The 14,277-nt window shown below is 40.8% G+C and overlaps 1 protein-coding gene across 5 annotated transcripts in view; it reads left to right on the top strand.

The window, feature by feature from the left end:
• U2SURP (U2 snRNP associated SURP domain containing) overlaps positions 1-13,763 on the top strand; it is a 61,458-nt gene extending 47,695 nt beyond the window's left edge. For all 5 annotated transcript variants that reach the window (XM_030574316.1, XM_030574312.1, XM_030574315.1 and 2 more), the window contains 6 exons: positions 1,015-1,081; positions 2,749-2,911; positions 4,781-4,891; positions 9,693-9,811; positions 11,247-11,423; positions 13,229-13,763. In XM_030574316.1, coding sequence (XP_030430176.1) covers positions 1,015-1,081; positions 2,749-2,911; positions 4,781-4,891; positions 9,693-9,811; positions 11,247-11,423; positions 13,229-13,367 — 776 coding nt within the window. In that variant the 3' untranslated portion in view covers positions 13,368-13,763. The remainder of the gene's footprint in view (positions 1-1,014; positions 1,082-2,748; positions 2,912-4,780; positions 4,892-9,692; positions 9,812-11,246; positions 11,424-13,228) is intronic.
• Positions 13,764-14,277: the final 514 nt, after the last annotated feature.

Below are 14,277 nucleotides of genomic sequence, written 5' to 3'. Positions count from 1 at the left end.
GACTTAGGCTTCCGAAAGTTACTCAGCTGCTTTTGAAAATTTTACCCTAAGTGTGCTGTGTGTTGTCATTAAATAATAAATGAGAAATATATTTAACTATTCTGACGAAGTGCAGATTTGAATAAAGATGTACCATACATACTCGGTCATAAGCCGGTTTGTTTATAAACTGACCCCTGCAAGATGGATAAGTAAAAATGGCAAATTTTTATGATCCATTCATAAGCCGTTGGCTGGCCAAGATGGTTTGTTTACCTTGAGCGTCCACAGGCACAGAGGTAAACCTAAGTAAACAAAATGTCTCGGCCCACCAATGGCTTACCCTGACAGGCCAGGACAGTAACTAGTGGAGAAATTTATGGGGAGGGAGAGGTGGAGAAGCTGGGGGTCAGAGGAGTAACCCCTGTGACCACCCCCTGCATGACCTCACCCCTAACCCTGGACGTCCCCACATAACCTCTCCCCATGTAACCCCTTCTCACCCTAGCCTGGGACCCCCACACTCTCCCCATTCCATGCCTTCCCACCTTACCTGGGGTGGGCAAGGGGAGGATGTCTCTGACTCAGCCAGAGCTGCCCTGTCAGGCTGGGTGGTGCGGCCGCAGCCTGCCAGCCCCGGAACTGCAATTGCTTCGGAGGCTGAGGGGAAAACAGCATGGCCAGAAGAGGAGAGACTCTGGCCCTGCCTCTTCTCTTCTGCCTCTGTTGACTGTGCTGCCTCTCCTTTGCCCCCTCTTTTTTTTGTTTTTGTTTTTTTGGGGGGGTGCTGTTTCCCACCTTTCCCTCTCTCTGTACCCATTCATAAGCCGATGCCCTTCTCCGATGCTTCCCTTTTTTACTAGAAAAATTTGGCTTATGAACGAGTGTATACGGTAATTCATTTCCATAAAGAGGGGATATTTGTAGTAAACACTGGATGCTACAGAGTTTTGCATTTTATAATATTTACATATGACAAATTTCAGATGAAGTAATTTTTGTTTGTTTTTAGAACTTTCTTATTTTTTCTTGCAGCTGTTACAACTTCTAAATGGGAGTTGTTTGACCAGCATGAAGAATCAGAAGAGGAAGAAAATCAAAAGTAAGGCTCTAAATGTTTCTTGTTTACCCATGTAGGCTTCTTTCTGAAAGTTAGGGGCTGCCTTATTGAAGTCTGTTTAGCATATCTGGCACGTAAATACCTTGCAGTGCTGGCTACAAAAGTGCCATGCAAATGCCTGTTCTCACTTTCTGATGACATTATAAATAAGAAGTGGGCAGCAGTATCTCCTGTAAATGTAAACAAACTTGTTTGTCTTAGCGATTTGGCTGAACAAGAATTAGGACTGAGTAGACTTGTAAGCTCTAAAGTTTTACACTGTTTTGTTTTTGAGTGCAGTTATGTAACAAAAAAAAAAAATCTACCTTTGTAAGTTGCACTTTCACCACAGAGATTGTACTACAGTACCTGTATGAGGCGAATTGAAAAATACTATTTCCTTTATTGTTTTTTTACAGTGCAAATATTTGTAGTAAAAATAACATACACTTTGATTTCAGTTACAACACAGAATACTATATATATGAAAATGTAGAAGAACACCCAAAATATTTAATAAATTTCGATTGATATTCTATTGTTTAACAGTGCAATTTATTGCGATTAATTTTTTTGAGTTAATCGTGTGAGTTAACTGCAATTAATCGAGAGCCCTAGTTAAAATCCAAATTAAATTTGAAAAGAGGGAGAATATGCAACTGTAGATATGAAGCAAGGTTTTTAGCACTGCATACTTTTGTCAATCATTTCTGCATTCTAATTTCATCAGTTATTCTGTATAATAATGTTGTCAATGGAACTCTTTCAAAAGAAGCTGTATTCAGTAACCCATTAATGTCAAATAGTGTGTGTCCAATACTACCTGAGATTTGACGTGTGAGAATTGCATAGAGTTTTGTGAACCCATGTAAAGGGTCACTTTCTACTTTGAATCAGAAGAGCAGGTAGTAGTTTTCCCTTTATATATATATATATATATGATTTTCTGGATACTACTAGACCTCATGCAGTGTTCTGGATACTACTAGACCTCATGCAGTGTTATAGTTCTTGAGCAGTCTCTGGTCTTTTGTTCTTTAAGTAGCTTGAGAGCATCAATAATAATAATTACAGCATCTTAGACAGGATTATGCATTGAGCTGCAGCACTCTAGTGGTGAGTTTGGGAATACCATTATAGAGTCTGATACTTCGGATGTCTGTTCCCAGGACTGAAGGAAGAAATGTAAAAACAGAATACTTTTATTTTGTTTTGGAACTAATTACATTGGAAGAAGAAAAAACTGCATCACTTAGCCTGATCCTGTAAATAGTGTTGAGTTACGATTTTTAGCTTCATAATTATTGGCATAATTATGGACTAAGTGTCTGAGTTTGTATAGTTTTTGAAGTGCTTTGTTGGGATGCATTTAGTGTACAGTGTAAAATAACTGAAGCCTAAATGTAGGTTTTATTTAACAACAACAAAAAAATGGGTATTAGGGTAGCTACCTTATGCACCCGGTCAATCTCTGACACAGTCCACCATTAAATTGGAAGTTTGAGTGTATCAGTTATAAGATTATTTTATCTAGAAATCTGCAGAAGTACAGACCTAAGACTGTAAGAAATACAGACATTTCAATAAGTAAGATTTGTAATGTTCAAGCAAATTATTGCATCAAGTAGATATCTGTATACTAATGGATTCTGTACTTTTGCCCTTTCAAGTCAGGAAGAAGAAAGTGAAGATGAGGAGGATACTCAGAGTTCTAAATCAGAAGAGCAGCATATGTACTCCAATCCCATCAAAGAAGAAATGCCTGAATCCAAGTCATCAATCAAGTACTCTGAAATGAGTGAAGAAAAGCGCGCCAAACTCAGAGAAATTGAGGTCAGTGTTAAAAAATAAATAATAATAAAAATAAATAAATGGATTTATACCAAAAATATAGTTTTTATATTTTGAATTAAATAATTCTAGTCCTGCAGTATGGATTCTCCTAAATTCATTCTATTTTATAGAAGAGTTATATGTACTTAGGAATATCCACCTACAAAAATGCATTAAAGAATGAAAAATGAGAGCATGAAGGGTCACGTGAAGTACAGCCCTGTTCTACAGTTCTGTTTTGTTTTCCTTCCACGCCACCATCCGCCTCAGTTTGCTCCTTGCTCCTCCTTTCCCCTCTTCCGGCAAGTGGGTATGACTCTTCGGCTATTCAGGGACTGTCAGGTCCCTTTGTGGCTCTGTCTCTAACTTTCCTGCCTCAAAGTTTCTTCTCTTTCCAGTTTTTCTTACTGTCTGTTACCACAGATAGAACAAGTGCTAGAAGTTTTACTGCTCCAAGTACCAGGGTCATAAAGCAAGGGAGGCAGAGACTGCCTAGGCAGGTGGGGAATTTAACTGCTGGTCTTAGTTCGGCATATCGTACTTGCTCCTTCTCCCTTCCTCCTCCAAGCAGAGTTGCAAGAATGTCTGCTGAACTTGGGGAGCGCAGATTGTCTCTAGACCCTCTTCTCTCACACACCTGTAAGTGGCTGAGTGGGAGTGGAACTAAAGGCCCTTACTCAGCATGAGCTCAGTCAGCAATGAGGGGGCTTTTCATTGCAGGTGCAATGCAAAAATGCATGGGCACCATTTTCTCCAGCTTCTATTCAGTTTAAAGCCCTGTGAATTGGGCTGTGATACTTGAAAAGCTGAGATCTCTAGTGCACTCTGACAAGAAATAAAAATGACATTACAAGGGCTGGGAAGAAGTGGAGTGGGGGCAGGGCCCATGGCAGAGCCAGGGGTTGAGCAGTGAGCACCCCCTGGCACATTGGAAAGTTGGCACCAGTAGCTCCAGCCCCGGAGTCAGTGCCTATACAGGGAGCCGCATATTAACTTCTGAGCCGAATGTGGCTCCAGAGCCACAGATTGGCCACCCCTGGCTTAATGATTCAGTGCTGCTTATATGCAGAAACTGAATAGCCTTAAATTAAGGCTTTAGAAAAAGGTGAGAAGTTGGAGTAAAGTTTTATGGTCTGAACCAGTTTGATGGAAAGTTTAATGTGCAGAGAAAAAAATGAAGTTCCTTATAGGAAAAATGCCAAAGACTCCCTAGCTACTACTGTGACGCTTGAGGTACCATCATAGTAAGGATGACTTGACTTGTAGCAGTGCTAGTGAGCAGAAAGTCCCTACTGTAATGGACAGTGTGTGAAAGAATATTTACATCATTAAAATAATCCGCCTCGAAAGTGAATATCTTTACAAAAACATTCCAGAAGAAAAGGATAATTTTGGCTTGTGTATCATTTCAGTCAGATAAAATTTGGGGTTAAATGGAAAAAAAGACAATTTCTAAGAAAACCTGCAAATGAGAGGTTGAAACAGGGTATGGTAACAGTAAACTTTCATTTGCAAGAAATATATAGGCAGTGTTCCGAGAGAGATTTTAGGGTGTAGCAAAATCAAATGATGGACACTAATTCCTGGCTACCACTGAAACCTCTACTCAATAACTGTAAACAAATCTCAGTCTTTATTTAGTTCTTCTTAAGTGTGTAAACAGTTGCACGAGACTAAGGTCAAATACCCATTTTCTCCACTTTGATGTTGATGTCCTTTCATATGTGACACTTGTACATTTAATATTGAGAGAACAAAATACACAAATAATTCATTTCAACCAAGTTTCATTTTCAGCCAGTTGTCTAAAACCTGTGAATACTAAGTCTAGTAAAAATGTACTTTAAATGGTTATTATTAATTTTGCAGCTTAAGGTGATGAAATTTCAAGATGAGTTGGAGTCTGGAAAAAGACCCAAGAAACCAGGCCAGAGTTTTCAGGAACAGGTTGAACACTACAGAGACAAACTTCTTCAGAGGGTAAGAAATGTTTATATATTCAGTATTGATTCTAGATTTCAGATTTAGTGTTGCACTGAGGTAATGTATTAAAAAATGCATTTAGTTGACATTCCACTGTATTGTTAAATTAAGTGTTTCAATCCAAGTGCAGTTCATTGTGATTTGGTTCCTTGCCATCAGAAGGTGTTGAGAAGAAAACACTCAACAGTTAAAGCTCTAACAGTAAATGTATTTTGCGGAAAAAACAATGCGTAGAAAAATAGTGCTGCCAAAAATAGCTTGTAGCACAGGGGTAGGCAAACTTTTTGGCCTGAGGGCCACATCAGGGTTCCGAAACTGTATGGAGGGCCAGGTAGGGAAGGCTGTGCCTCCCCAAACAGCCTGCCCCCTCTTACTTCCTGTCCCCTGACTGACACCCCCCCCGAACCCCCGACCCATCCAACCCCCGCTGCTCCTTGTCCCCTGACTGCCCTCTCCTGGGACCCCTCCACCCCCATCCAACCCCCCCCATCCTCTGACTATTCCAACCCCTATCCACACCCCCTGCCCCCTGACAGGCCTCCTGGGACTCTGATGCCTATCCAACCCCTCTTGTTCCCTGTCCTCTGACCCCTCCCCCCCGGGCTACTCATCCAACCATCCCTGCTCCTTTGTCCCCGACTGCCCCGTCCCCTATCCACACCCCTGCCCCTTGACATGGCCCCAGGACTCCAATGCCTATCTAATCCATCCGGTTCCCCCCTGACCCGCCCCCGCCGCATCCAACCGCTCCCTGTCCCCTGACTGCCTCTGCCCCTTATCCAACTCCCTCGCTCCCTGCCCCATTACCATACTGCTCAGAGCACCAGGACGGGCAGCCGTGCCACCCAGCTGGAGCCAGTCACACCGCCACACAAAGTAGAGCATCGGGGCAGGCTGGCGGCTCTCACAACCGTGCTGCCCAGCAGGAGCTCACAGCCCCGCCGCCCAGAGTGCTGGCAGCACAGTGAACTGAGGCTGCAGGGGAAGGGCTGGGGGCTAGCCTCCCCAGCCGGGAGCTCAAGGGCCAGGCAGGAGGGTTCTGCCAGCCGGATGTGGCCTACAGGCCACAGTTTGCCCACCTCTGTTGTAGCGAATCAGTAAAGAAGTTTGAGAGGGTCACTTATAGACCTTATTGAGTTTATAAAGCAAGGTAGAGTGGCTTGAGTGGAAAAAAAATCTTCAATTTACACTTAAAGGTATTTTCCACATTTTTGACTATTCTGTTGGTAAATTGATAAAAACTTCATTTTGTCAAATGCTTCCAAATAGCACGAGAGAGAATGGCGTTCAGGACACACATTAGTTGAAACTCCTCTAGTTTCCCTACACCTCAGTTTGTTCTAGCTAACTCCAGCTTTGTGCTTGCACCCTAGAATGAATAATTATGCAACATTACCACTACTGTTAGTCTTCTGTGGCTTCCCGAGCCGGGTCAGAGGAGCTCTGAAAGTGCTACTTTACCGAATTTTTAAAATATATCCAAAACAATATAAAAATTGAACTTCTCAAAACCATGGCATGTAAACAAAAAACACTTTTAACCTAAGCTTCTCTGGTCTGACTCCACAGTCTGAGTTCTAGTAATGATGGTTGTCAGGCTGTCTGGAGTGGCTCACAAGCATAAGTACCAACTTCAGGGCAGACTGAGAGGAAGCAGCGCACAAACTCCAAACAGGTTGTGAGCTCTATACTTAGAGTTCATCAGGAGTTCATACTTGACTGAAGCGCTGTAACAGGCTTAACATGGAGTCGCAGACGGTCCTCTTGGGTACTCGGTCGATCTTGCTGCTCAGGCAAGCTTGCCTTTGTGATAGATGGTCCCTTACACCCAAAATCACAATAATACTCAGTTTACTCCCAGTTCCAAAGGACTAGTCACTTACCCCAGGTCAGCTGCATCCTAGATCTCTTACCAAAGACAACACTTGTAGCCAATCCTATTATAAACTGAGTAAAGATGTATGAACTAAGAACACACACACATTAGTCTTAGGTTCCAAAAAGTAATAGAAGCTGTGTGCAAGCTCTGTTGGCATGTCTACGCAGCAAGTAGAGACCTGCGGCTGGCCTGTGCCAGCAGGCTCGGGCTGCGGGGCTGTTTGATTGCATACTTCTGGGCTCAGGCAGGAGCCTGGGCTCTTAAGACCCTGTGAGATGGGAGGGTCCTAGAGCTTGGGCTTTAGCTCTAGCCTGGAAATCTTCCCAGCAATGAAACAGCCCTGCAGCCCAAGCCCTGTGAGCCAGAGTCAGCTGGTATGGGGCTAGCTTGGGTATATAGTTGCTGTGTAGACATACTCTGTATGTTCTTTAGGGCTAACCCAGGCCAAGCCCTGGGGCCCTCTTGCTTATGCTTGCAAATCTTCTCACCTCAGATCTTAAGCAGCACAGAGTTACTGTTCCTTTTTCCAGGGGGTTTTATTCCTTTCACGCAGAGTTCAAGTTGATGGGATGAGTCCACCTGCAATTCTCCTCTTCTTTGGTGTGGGGAGGAAGCAATCAACAAAGTCCTTGTTCTTTGATGTTACACGATGGCTCATTTGGTTTCAGTGGGCCTTCTTGGTGGGCAGGACCTAACACCTTCTGTAAGAAACTAACATTTCTATATTAATTCATACTCTTTTCCTGTTCTGATGACTTACACAATTACAGGGGTTTACAATGCATAAAACATAGGACACAGATATTATAAGTAAGATTAATACATGCAGCATCCAGCAAGCATTCCATAAAGACTAAACACATTATTATAAATCTGATACACTATTTTAAAAGTAACAGGTGAACCAAACTGGTTTTAAGCTATGCATTTGTCAGTATTCAGTGGGGCCTAGGGGCCTTGGCGTAAGCTGGCACCCGATCTGCCACCATCACACATGGTATTACAGAATTATTGCTTCTGGCATGTCACAGCAAAGCTTGGAATGACCCATACTATTTATTGAAAGCTAAACATAAATGTACTAAATTGTGTTGAGTGCTTCTCTGACTCTCCTCCTTTGGGACATTCAGCACACAAATGTAAGGGTAACTCACTTAAAAATAGATTTGCAGGTCACCTTTAGGAAAGAGACCTGTCAAAGTCCAGAATGGTGATCTATGGAGGAAATATACACATCTGGAGAATGACGGTAGCTGTTGGTGCTTTGTGTTTGAAACCAGTAACTTCTGTTTTAAATGTAGTTGACATTTAAACAGTCTTTCTTACTCTCTTAGCTATAATTGGAGAGAGAAGTGGTGTTTATCTTGTGTAGCAAGGGTGATGTATGTAGTAAAATGAAGTTGTTTAAAAAAAATAAAATCATAACCTAAATAACCTTGTCAGATGCTATGTGTCTTCTGCAAGTGCTTGATTTTTCATCTGAGTTCATTCTAGCAGTTTGTAAGCATAGATTTCTGTCATTACCTGGCTTTGTTCTTTTTTTAATTTTCATTAAATTGTAAATAAAAAGTAAAAAAAAAAATTTAAATATTAAATATGGCAATTATAACTGATCTTTACATCACTGGCATCCGAGTGCAGTTTTTCTCTGGTTGGTGAATAATTCTTTTCTTTGGGGTTGCTGCAAAATAAACCTAGCAGTTCTGCAAAAGAGTGGTGCATAAATGGCTGATTTGCAGTTAGTGCATTAAGCTCTGAGATGGTTGCCCTTTTCTGCCTATTTAATTTACAATAAATGAGCATTTCAAAGGTAACGTTGCCTCATAGTATGTCGGTTTGAGAAAATAGTAATGGTTAGCTGTGTAACAGCTTCATTGTTGCTAAATGCTCCAGGTCTGTCCAGCTGAAACTAGTCTGCTGTACTACCAAATGTGCCAGCTAGCCCATTAACAATCCATTGACTTCAGTGGCATGGTAGTGTTTAATTGTACTACAGCAGGTGTAGTGGACTAGCAATGCAAGGTTAATACTTTAACTGTAACTATTTCATATTTAAAAGATACGACATTAGAAATAATATAGTTGTCCTGGGATTTACTGTAATGTAGAACATCTTTTTGAGATATCTAAGCATTTATATTATTATGGTTTCTCAAAAGTCAGTCCATTTGAGTTCCTGGGCTGCTGTATTAGCATGTATAATTGTGGTGCTGCTAAGCAGCACTTAGTTTTATTGCAGCATCTGGAATGCTTCATGCTCCTGATGTAGAGTATAGTAGAATTTTCCGAACTACAGAGGGAATTTTGAAATAACAAAAATGTAGAAATATGTTGAAGCCCACATTTTATCTTGTTTCAGTGCCTGTGCTTAAACTCGCTAACTGTATAGTCCTGTCTTCTGTAATCTGGGCGGGAGAGGGAGCGGGAGAAGACGAGATCCAGCTGGCAAAATTAAACAACACATGTTCAGCCATTATCCAGTATTATCTTCTTTCTAATGTTATTGTTGGTGCATGTGACAGCACACACTGTTATAGGGAGGAGTGGGGACTGGTACAGTACTTTGATTTCAGTTTTCTATAACGTTGGATAAATAGTCATAAGGTTGTCTATAGTTTCATTTTCAAGACAGGGACCAGAATGTATATATTTAAGTAGATAGAGGTACCCTCTGACTCCTGAAAATGGAAATTTAGAAAATTTAGGTGTTAAGATCTTGTTTAAATTTTCTGAAACCTATCAGTGAAAATAAATCCAAGGTTTGTGGGTTGGTGTAACCATTATTTTCTCCTGCTCCCCAGATTCAAATGTTGATCCTGTCCCTCCAAACCTGTAACCCAATAGTGGATACACTGGATACCTTTTCTCTGTATCATAGAACAAATCTTACCTAAATCTCAGTTGTTTTTAATAACTCAGGAAAAAGAAAAGGAGCTGGAAAGAGAACGAGAGAGAGACAAGAAAGACAAGGAAAAATCTGAATCCAGATCCAAAGACAAGAAGGAAAAAGAAGAATGTACACCAACAAGAAAAGAGAGGTGCAGCTTTTATTCTGTCCCAGAGCACATGGAAACCACTTGTTTAATAGCTTTGTAGACAATATTAGACTTTAAATTAAATTGTATTGTAGTTCTTGCTGTAATAAAGGAATTCAGCTATTTAAAATTTAATCTGATTGTAAGACAGTAAAACACAGGATTCGGAGTTTAACAGATTTTGTGTTCTAATCTGCCCAAAACACTCCTCAAGTAACTTTCTGAACCTTTTGTTTCAGTCAGTGCATCTGGAAAAATGGGTACAAATAGCACTTCTATGAAAACAATGCACTGTGTTTAGCTGTGATTTTAGGAATAAATTAACTGTGGGTATGTCTACATCTACAATTTTGCAGCGCTGGTTGTTACAGCTGTATTAGTACAGCTGTATAGGGCCAGCGCTGCAGAGTGGCCACACTTACAGCAACCAGCGCTGCAAGTGGTGTTAGATGTGGCCACACTGCAGCGCTGTTGGGCAGCTTCAAGGGGGGTTCGGGGAACGCGAGAGCAAACCGGGGAAGGAGACCAGCTTCCCCGCGGTTTGCTCTCGCGTTCCCTGAACGCCCCTGCAAACCGCAGGGAAGGAGACCTGCTTGCACGGGGGTTCAGGGAACGCGAGAGCATACCGGGGAAGGAGACCTGCTTGATTACCAGAGGCTTCCTCAGGTATGCTGGGATACCTGCTTATTCCACGGAGGTCAAGAAAAGCGCTGGTAAGTGTCTACACTTGATTACCAGCGCTGGATCACCAGCGCTGGATCCTCTACACCCGAGACAAAACGGGAGTACGGCCAGCGCTGCAAACAGGGAGTTGCAGCGCTGGTGATGCCCTGCAGATGTGTACATCTCCTAAGTTGCAGCGCTGTAACCCCCTCACCAGCGCTGCAACTTTGTGATGTAGACAAGCCCTAACTGTGAAATAACTTTTTGGTCTGAAAACTGGACCTAAAACTAAATTACTTAGGAAAAGTAAATCGCTCTGGTCTAAATATTCTTCACCTCATTACGAAAGTACAAACAGTTTAAATTGTACAGTCACTTTTAGTCTGCATACTGGCCCTCTACTAATGGATGTGTTTAGTGGGAGTCTTGACACTAGCTCAGTAAGCATAGCTGCCTTATTTGTAACTTGTGTTGCTTTTTCAAGAACTTGTAGCATTATTGTATTTAATTGCAACTTTGTCACCAATCCATAAACAAGGATCAGTCATAGGTTGTAGTTTGTGATCCAGATAAAAAGTCTGATCAAGTACTGACCTATTTGGAAGCTGTGACTTTAAAAAAAAAAAATTTGCACTACGCTATTTTTAAGGAATGAATGAATGAAAATGCAAATTAAATTGGAAAAGAATCTATACAAACAGAGGGGATTCCTTTTTGTAGGGTGTGTGCGTATGTGTGTGTAAATTTTATTATTATTTTTTGTTATTTTACAAAGGAAAAGACGACACAGTACATCTCCGAGTCCGTCTCGCAGCAGTGGCAGTAGACGAGCAAAATCCCCGTCACCAAAATCGGAGCGCTCAGAGCGATCTGAAAGATCCCACAAAGAGACCTCACGTTCAAGGTCATCTCACAAAGATTCTCCTAGAGATGTCAGTAAAAAAGCCAAAAGGTAAGCTAGGCATCTCTCTTCTGGAAATCTACCCTGAATTATACAAGGCAGCTGGACTAATAAACTGTATGATTCAAGGTCCTTCCTTTGCCTAATGCCAAACTACAATAATAATCCCCCAGTTCTGGGATTGACAACAGAGCCTCCTTTGCGCACACACCACAGGATTAACGATTATTCAGTATCTTTCGTGTCATGTTTGAGAAATGCATCTTTAGCGAAGATTCTCACTGGTGAGAGCTCTGGTGTAGACACAAGTTTTTGGTGCTTTATGGAATACGTTTTAGCAGTGTAGTGAAGAAAACCACTGTTGCCCTGTCTGCACTAGGGCTTTCAATGATGGGGAATTACTTCCTAAATTCCCTACTCTAGATATGTTTTAACTGTATCCTATTGCTGTTATCACCAAAATAGTGGTCTCTGGTTTATGCTGTGCATGAGATCAGATATATTTCTCATTAATATTTTATGTGGTTTGTGGTGGTCTGTTTGCATTCCGAAACTCAAGATTGCTCTGAAAGTCTAGATTGCTATACTCTTGCATTTTTGGTGTAGTCATGTTCCTGAAGTTTCAGCTTCTACTATTAGTGACTCAGCAGAGAAGAGAAAAAAATTTATGGTGCATTGTATTTGTGATGTTTCTTAGTCAAGCAAAAGTAAGCACCTTCTTGTAGAGAACGTTAGCAATTATATTAAACCAGAAAGTTGTTTTGGGATAATTACATCTTTCTACAGAGTTCATGCAGTGGGCATGTAGCCTGATGAGGCATGAAATCGATTTAGATTAGATGAGATTAATCATGTGCATTAAGAGTGGACCAGATGGTGCAGTAGGTTTATTCATTATCCATTTGTCTGTAGACTTCTGGGTTTGGTCACAACCCATGAACATGTTTGGTTAGAATGCTAGATATTTTCCAGCTCAACACAATTTAACATAATTGCATGGAACAGAAACGGGCAATGTTGGAGTAAGTTGGTGTTAATGCAAAGGCTAAGGTGCATTTGCAGAACTATGTAGGAAAGCTTGTACATTATTTGCCTGCTTTAAGTGACACTGATTGGTGCTGTTTTTCTCATACTTTCTGAGCACTGAAACTGAGTCAGTGCACATACCATGAGGGGAGAAATTGTACATGCTAACTGATGTGTGCCTAGATAACAAGTCAGCAATTTCTGTTTACAAATGACAAATAAAGTAGAACCCCCTTTATTTGAGCCTCCATTATCCGTCTCTCTATATCAACCACTAGCACACACACAGGGATATGGGTAATGGGGCTGGGGCCGTTAGCCCGAGCTCCATGTGGTGGGGCTGAAGTGTTAAACTTAGCTGGACCCAATGTAGTGTGGGGCCCTGAGCAATTGCAACAAAAAGGTTGAGAAACATTGCTGTAGATGGTCCCTATAATGTTCAGGGTTAAAGAGTAAAGTGCGTAAAAATGATCAATACCTGTACAACTTGTTAAAAACTCATGTTGGTTTTTTTGTTAATAAATGAACAAAACATTGTTTGCAAGAACTAGGGATTTGTATACTCTATTAAGTAGATAAGAAATGAGGGGTATGTTTTAATGCTTCTCTGTGAGGGGTCAGCTAATTTAAAAGCAACTCCACATCTTAAAATGATGATTGCCCATTATCCGAATTTTTGATTATCTGATCTTGTCCCGGTCCCAATTAGATCGGCTAAACGGAGTTCCCCTGAATTTATTCTAAAGTTGGTCAGAGGAAAGGGCCATATAGCTGCAGAAAAAAAAGCAAAGGAATTATCTGTCAGTATGTAATTAAACTTTATTTTTCAGGTCACCATCTGGCTCAAGGACACCCAAAAGATCAAGAAGGTCACGATCCAGGTCCCCTAAAAAGTCAGGGAAAAAATCCAGGTCACAGTCCCGTTCTCCACACAGATCTCACAAGAAGTCAAAGAAAAGCAAACACTGACAAAATGTTCATATTTTTTATGATGCTGTCACTTATTGGAAATGCGGTTTTGTTTTTGTGCCTGAACAGTCTGTTTAAAAAACAAAAAAAAAACAAACAAAAAAGCATTCCTGAATTTTTTGTGAATGCATGTGTATACTCATGAGTAACTGCATCTGTAGACCTGTCATTGTTTTATATTGTACAAAATATCTTCATTGTGACTATTTTCCCCAAATGAAACATTTTTGTGTTTAGAGATTTCATCAGAAGTGTGTGTATCTGATCTGCTGGCAGTAGTGATATTTTTGTTTTAGAATGTTGTGACATAGCAAAAATAACACAAATGTTTTCCCCTTTTTGTAGCTTTGACAATTTGAATTAGATTTCAAATAAAATCTGAACAGAAATTTAAAACGTGGTTTTCTTGCCCCACTTATGACTCAGATCTTTAGAGGCATTCATAGTTTGTTTGGAAGTACTGTGTATTTCCGACATACTATGCTGTTTAAAAGCTTTCTTCAATGGAGTATACATCAACAGCTGTGGTCCTTTTTTGTTAGTTTGAATATCAAAAGAAAAGCACCTTTGAATCCAGCTGATGGATGTAATTTCCCATTGTGATGCTTAATGTAGGAACATTTGACCAGTTTGGTGCCTACAGCTGGGCACACTTCAAAGTTCTGATGTATTAGAGATGTTACCCATTCTGGTGGTATTTCTCTATTTTAAGTATGAGGAATATCTCTGAAATCAAAGTGAATTTTAAGTGTAGAGGTAATATGTGCAATGATGCATCTATAAGCCACATTAGTGGCATGCCTTGGGAACAGTGAAAGGAAAAAAGGCCAAAGGCTGAATGATTTTCCTCAAGAAATATAGTTACAATGATTGCAACATATAGTACATTCTGATTTGTTTTTCTAAAGTG

Source organism: Gopherus evgoodei, chromosome 9 (assembly GCF_007399415.2).
Source record: "Gopherus evgoodei ecotype Sinaloan lineage chromosome 9, rGopEvg1_v1.p, whole genome shotgun sequence".
NCBI lineage: Eukaryota > Metazoa > Chordata > Testudines > Testudinidae > Gopherus > Gopherus evgoodei.
Note: the sequence above shows the minus strand (reverse complement) of the source record. Positions and strands in the feature narration are given on the sequence as shown.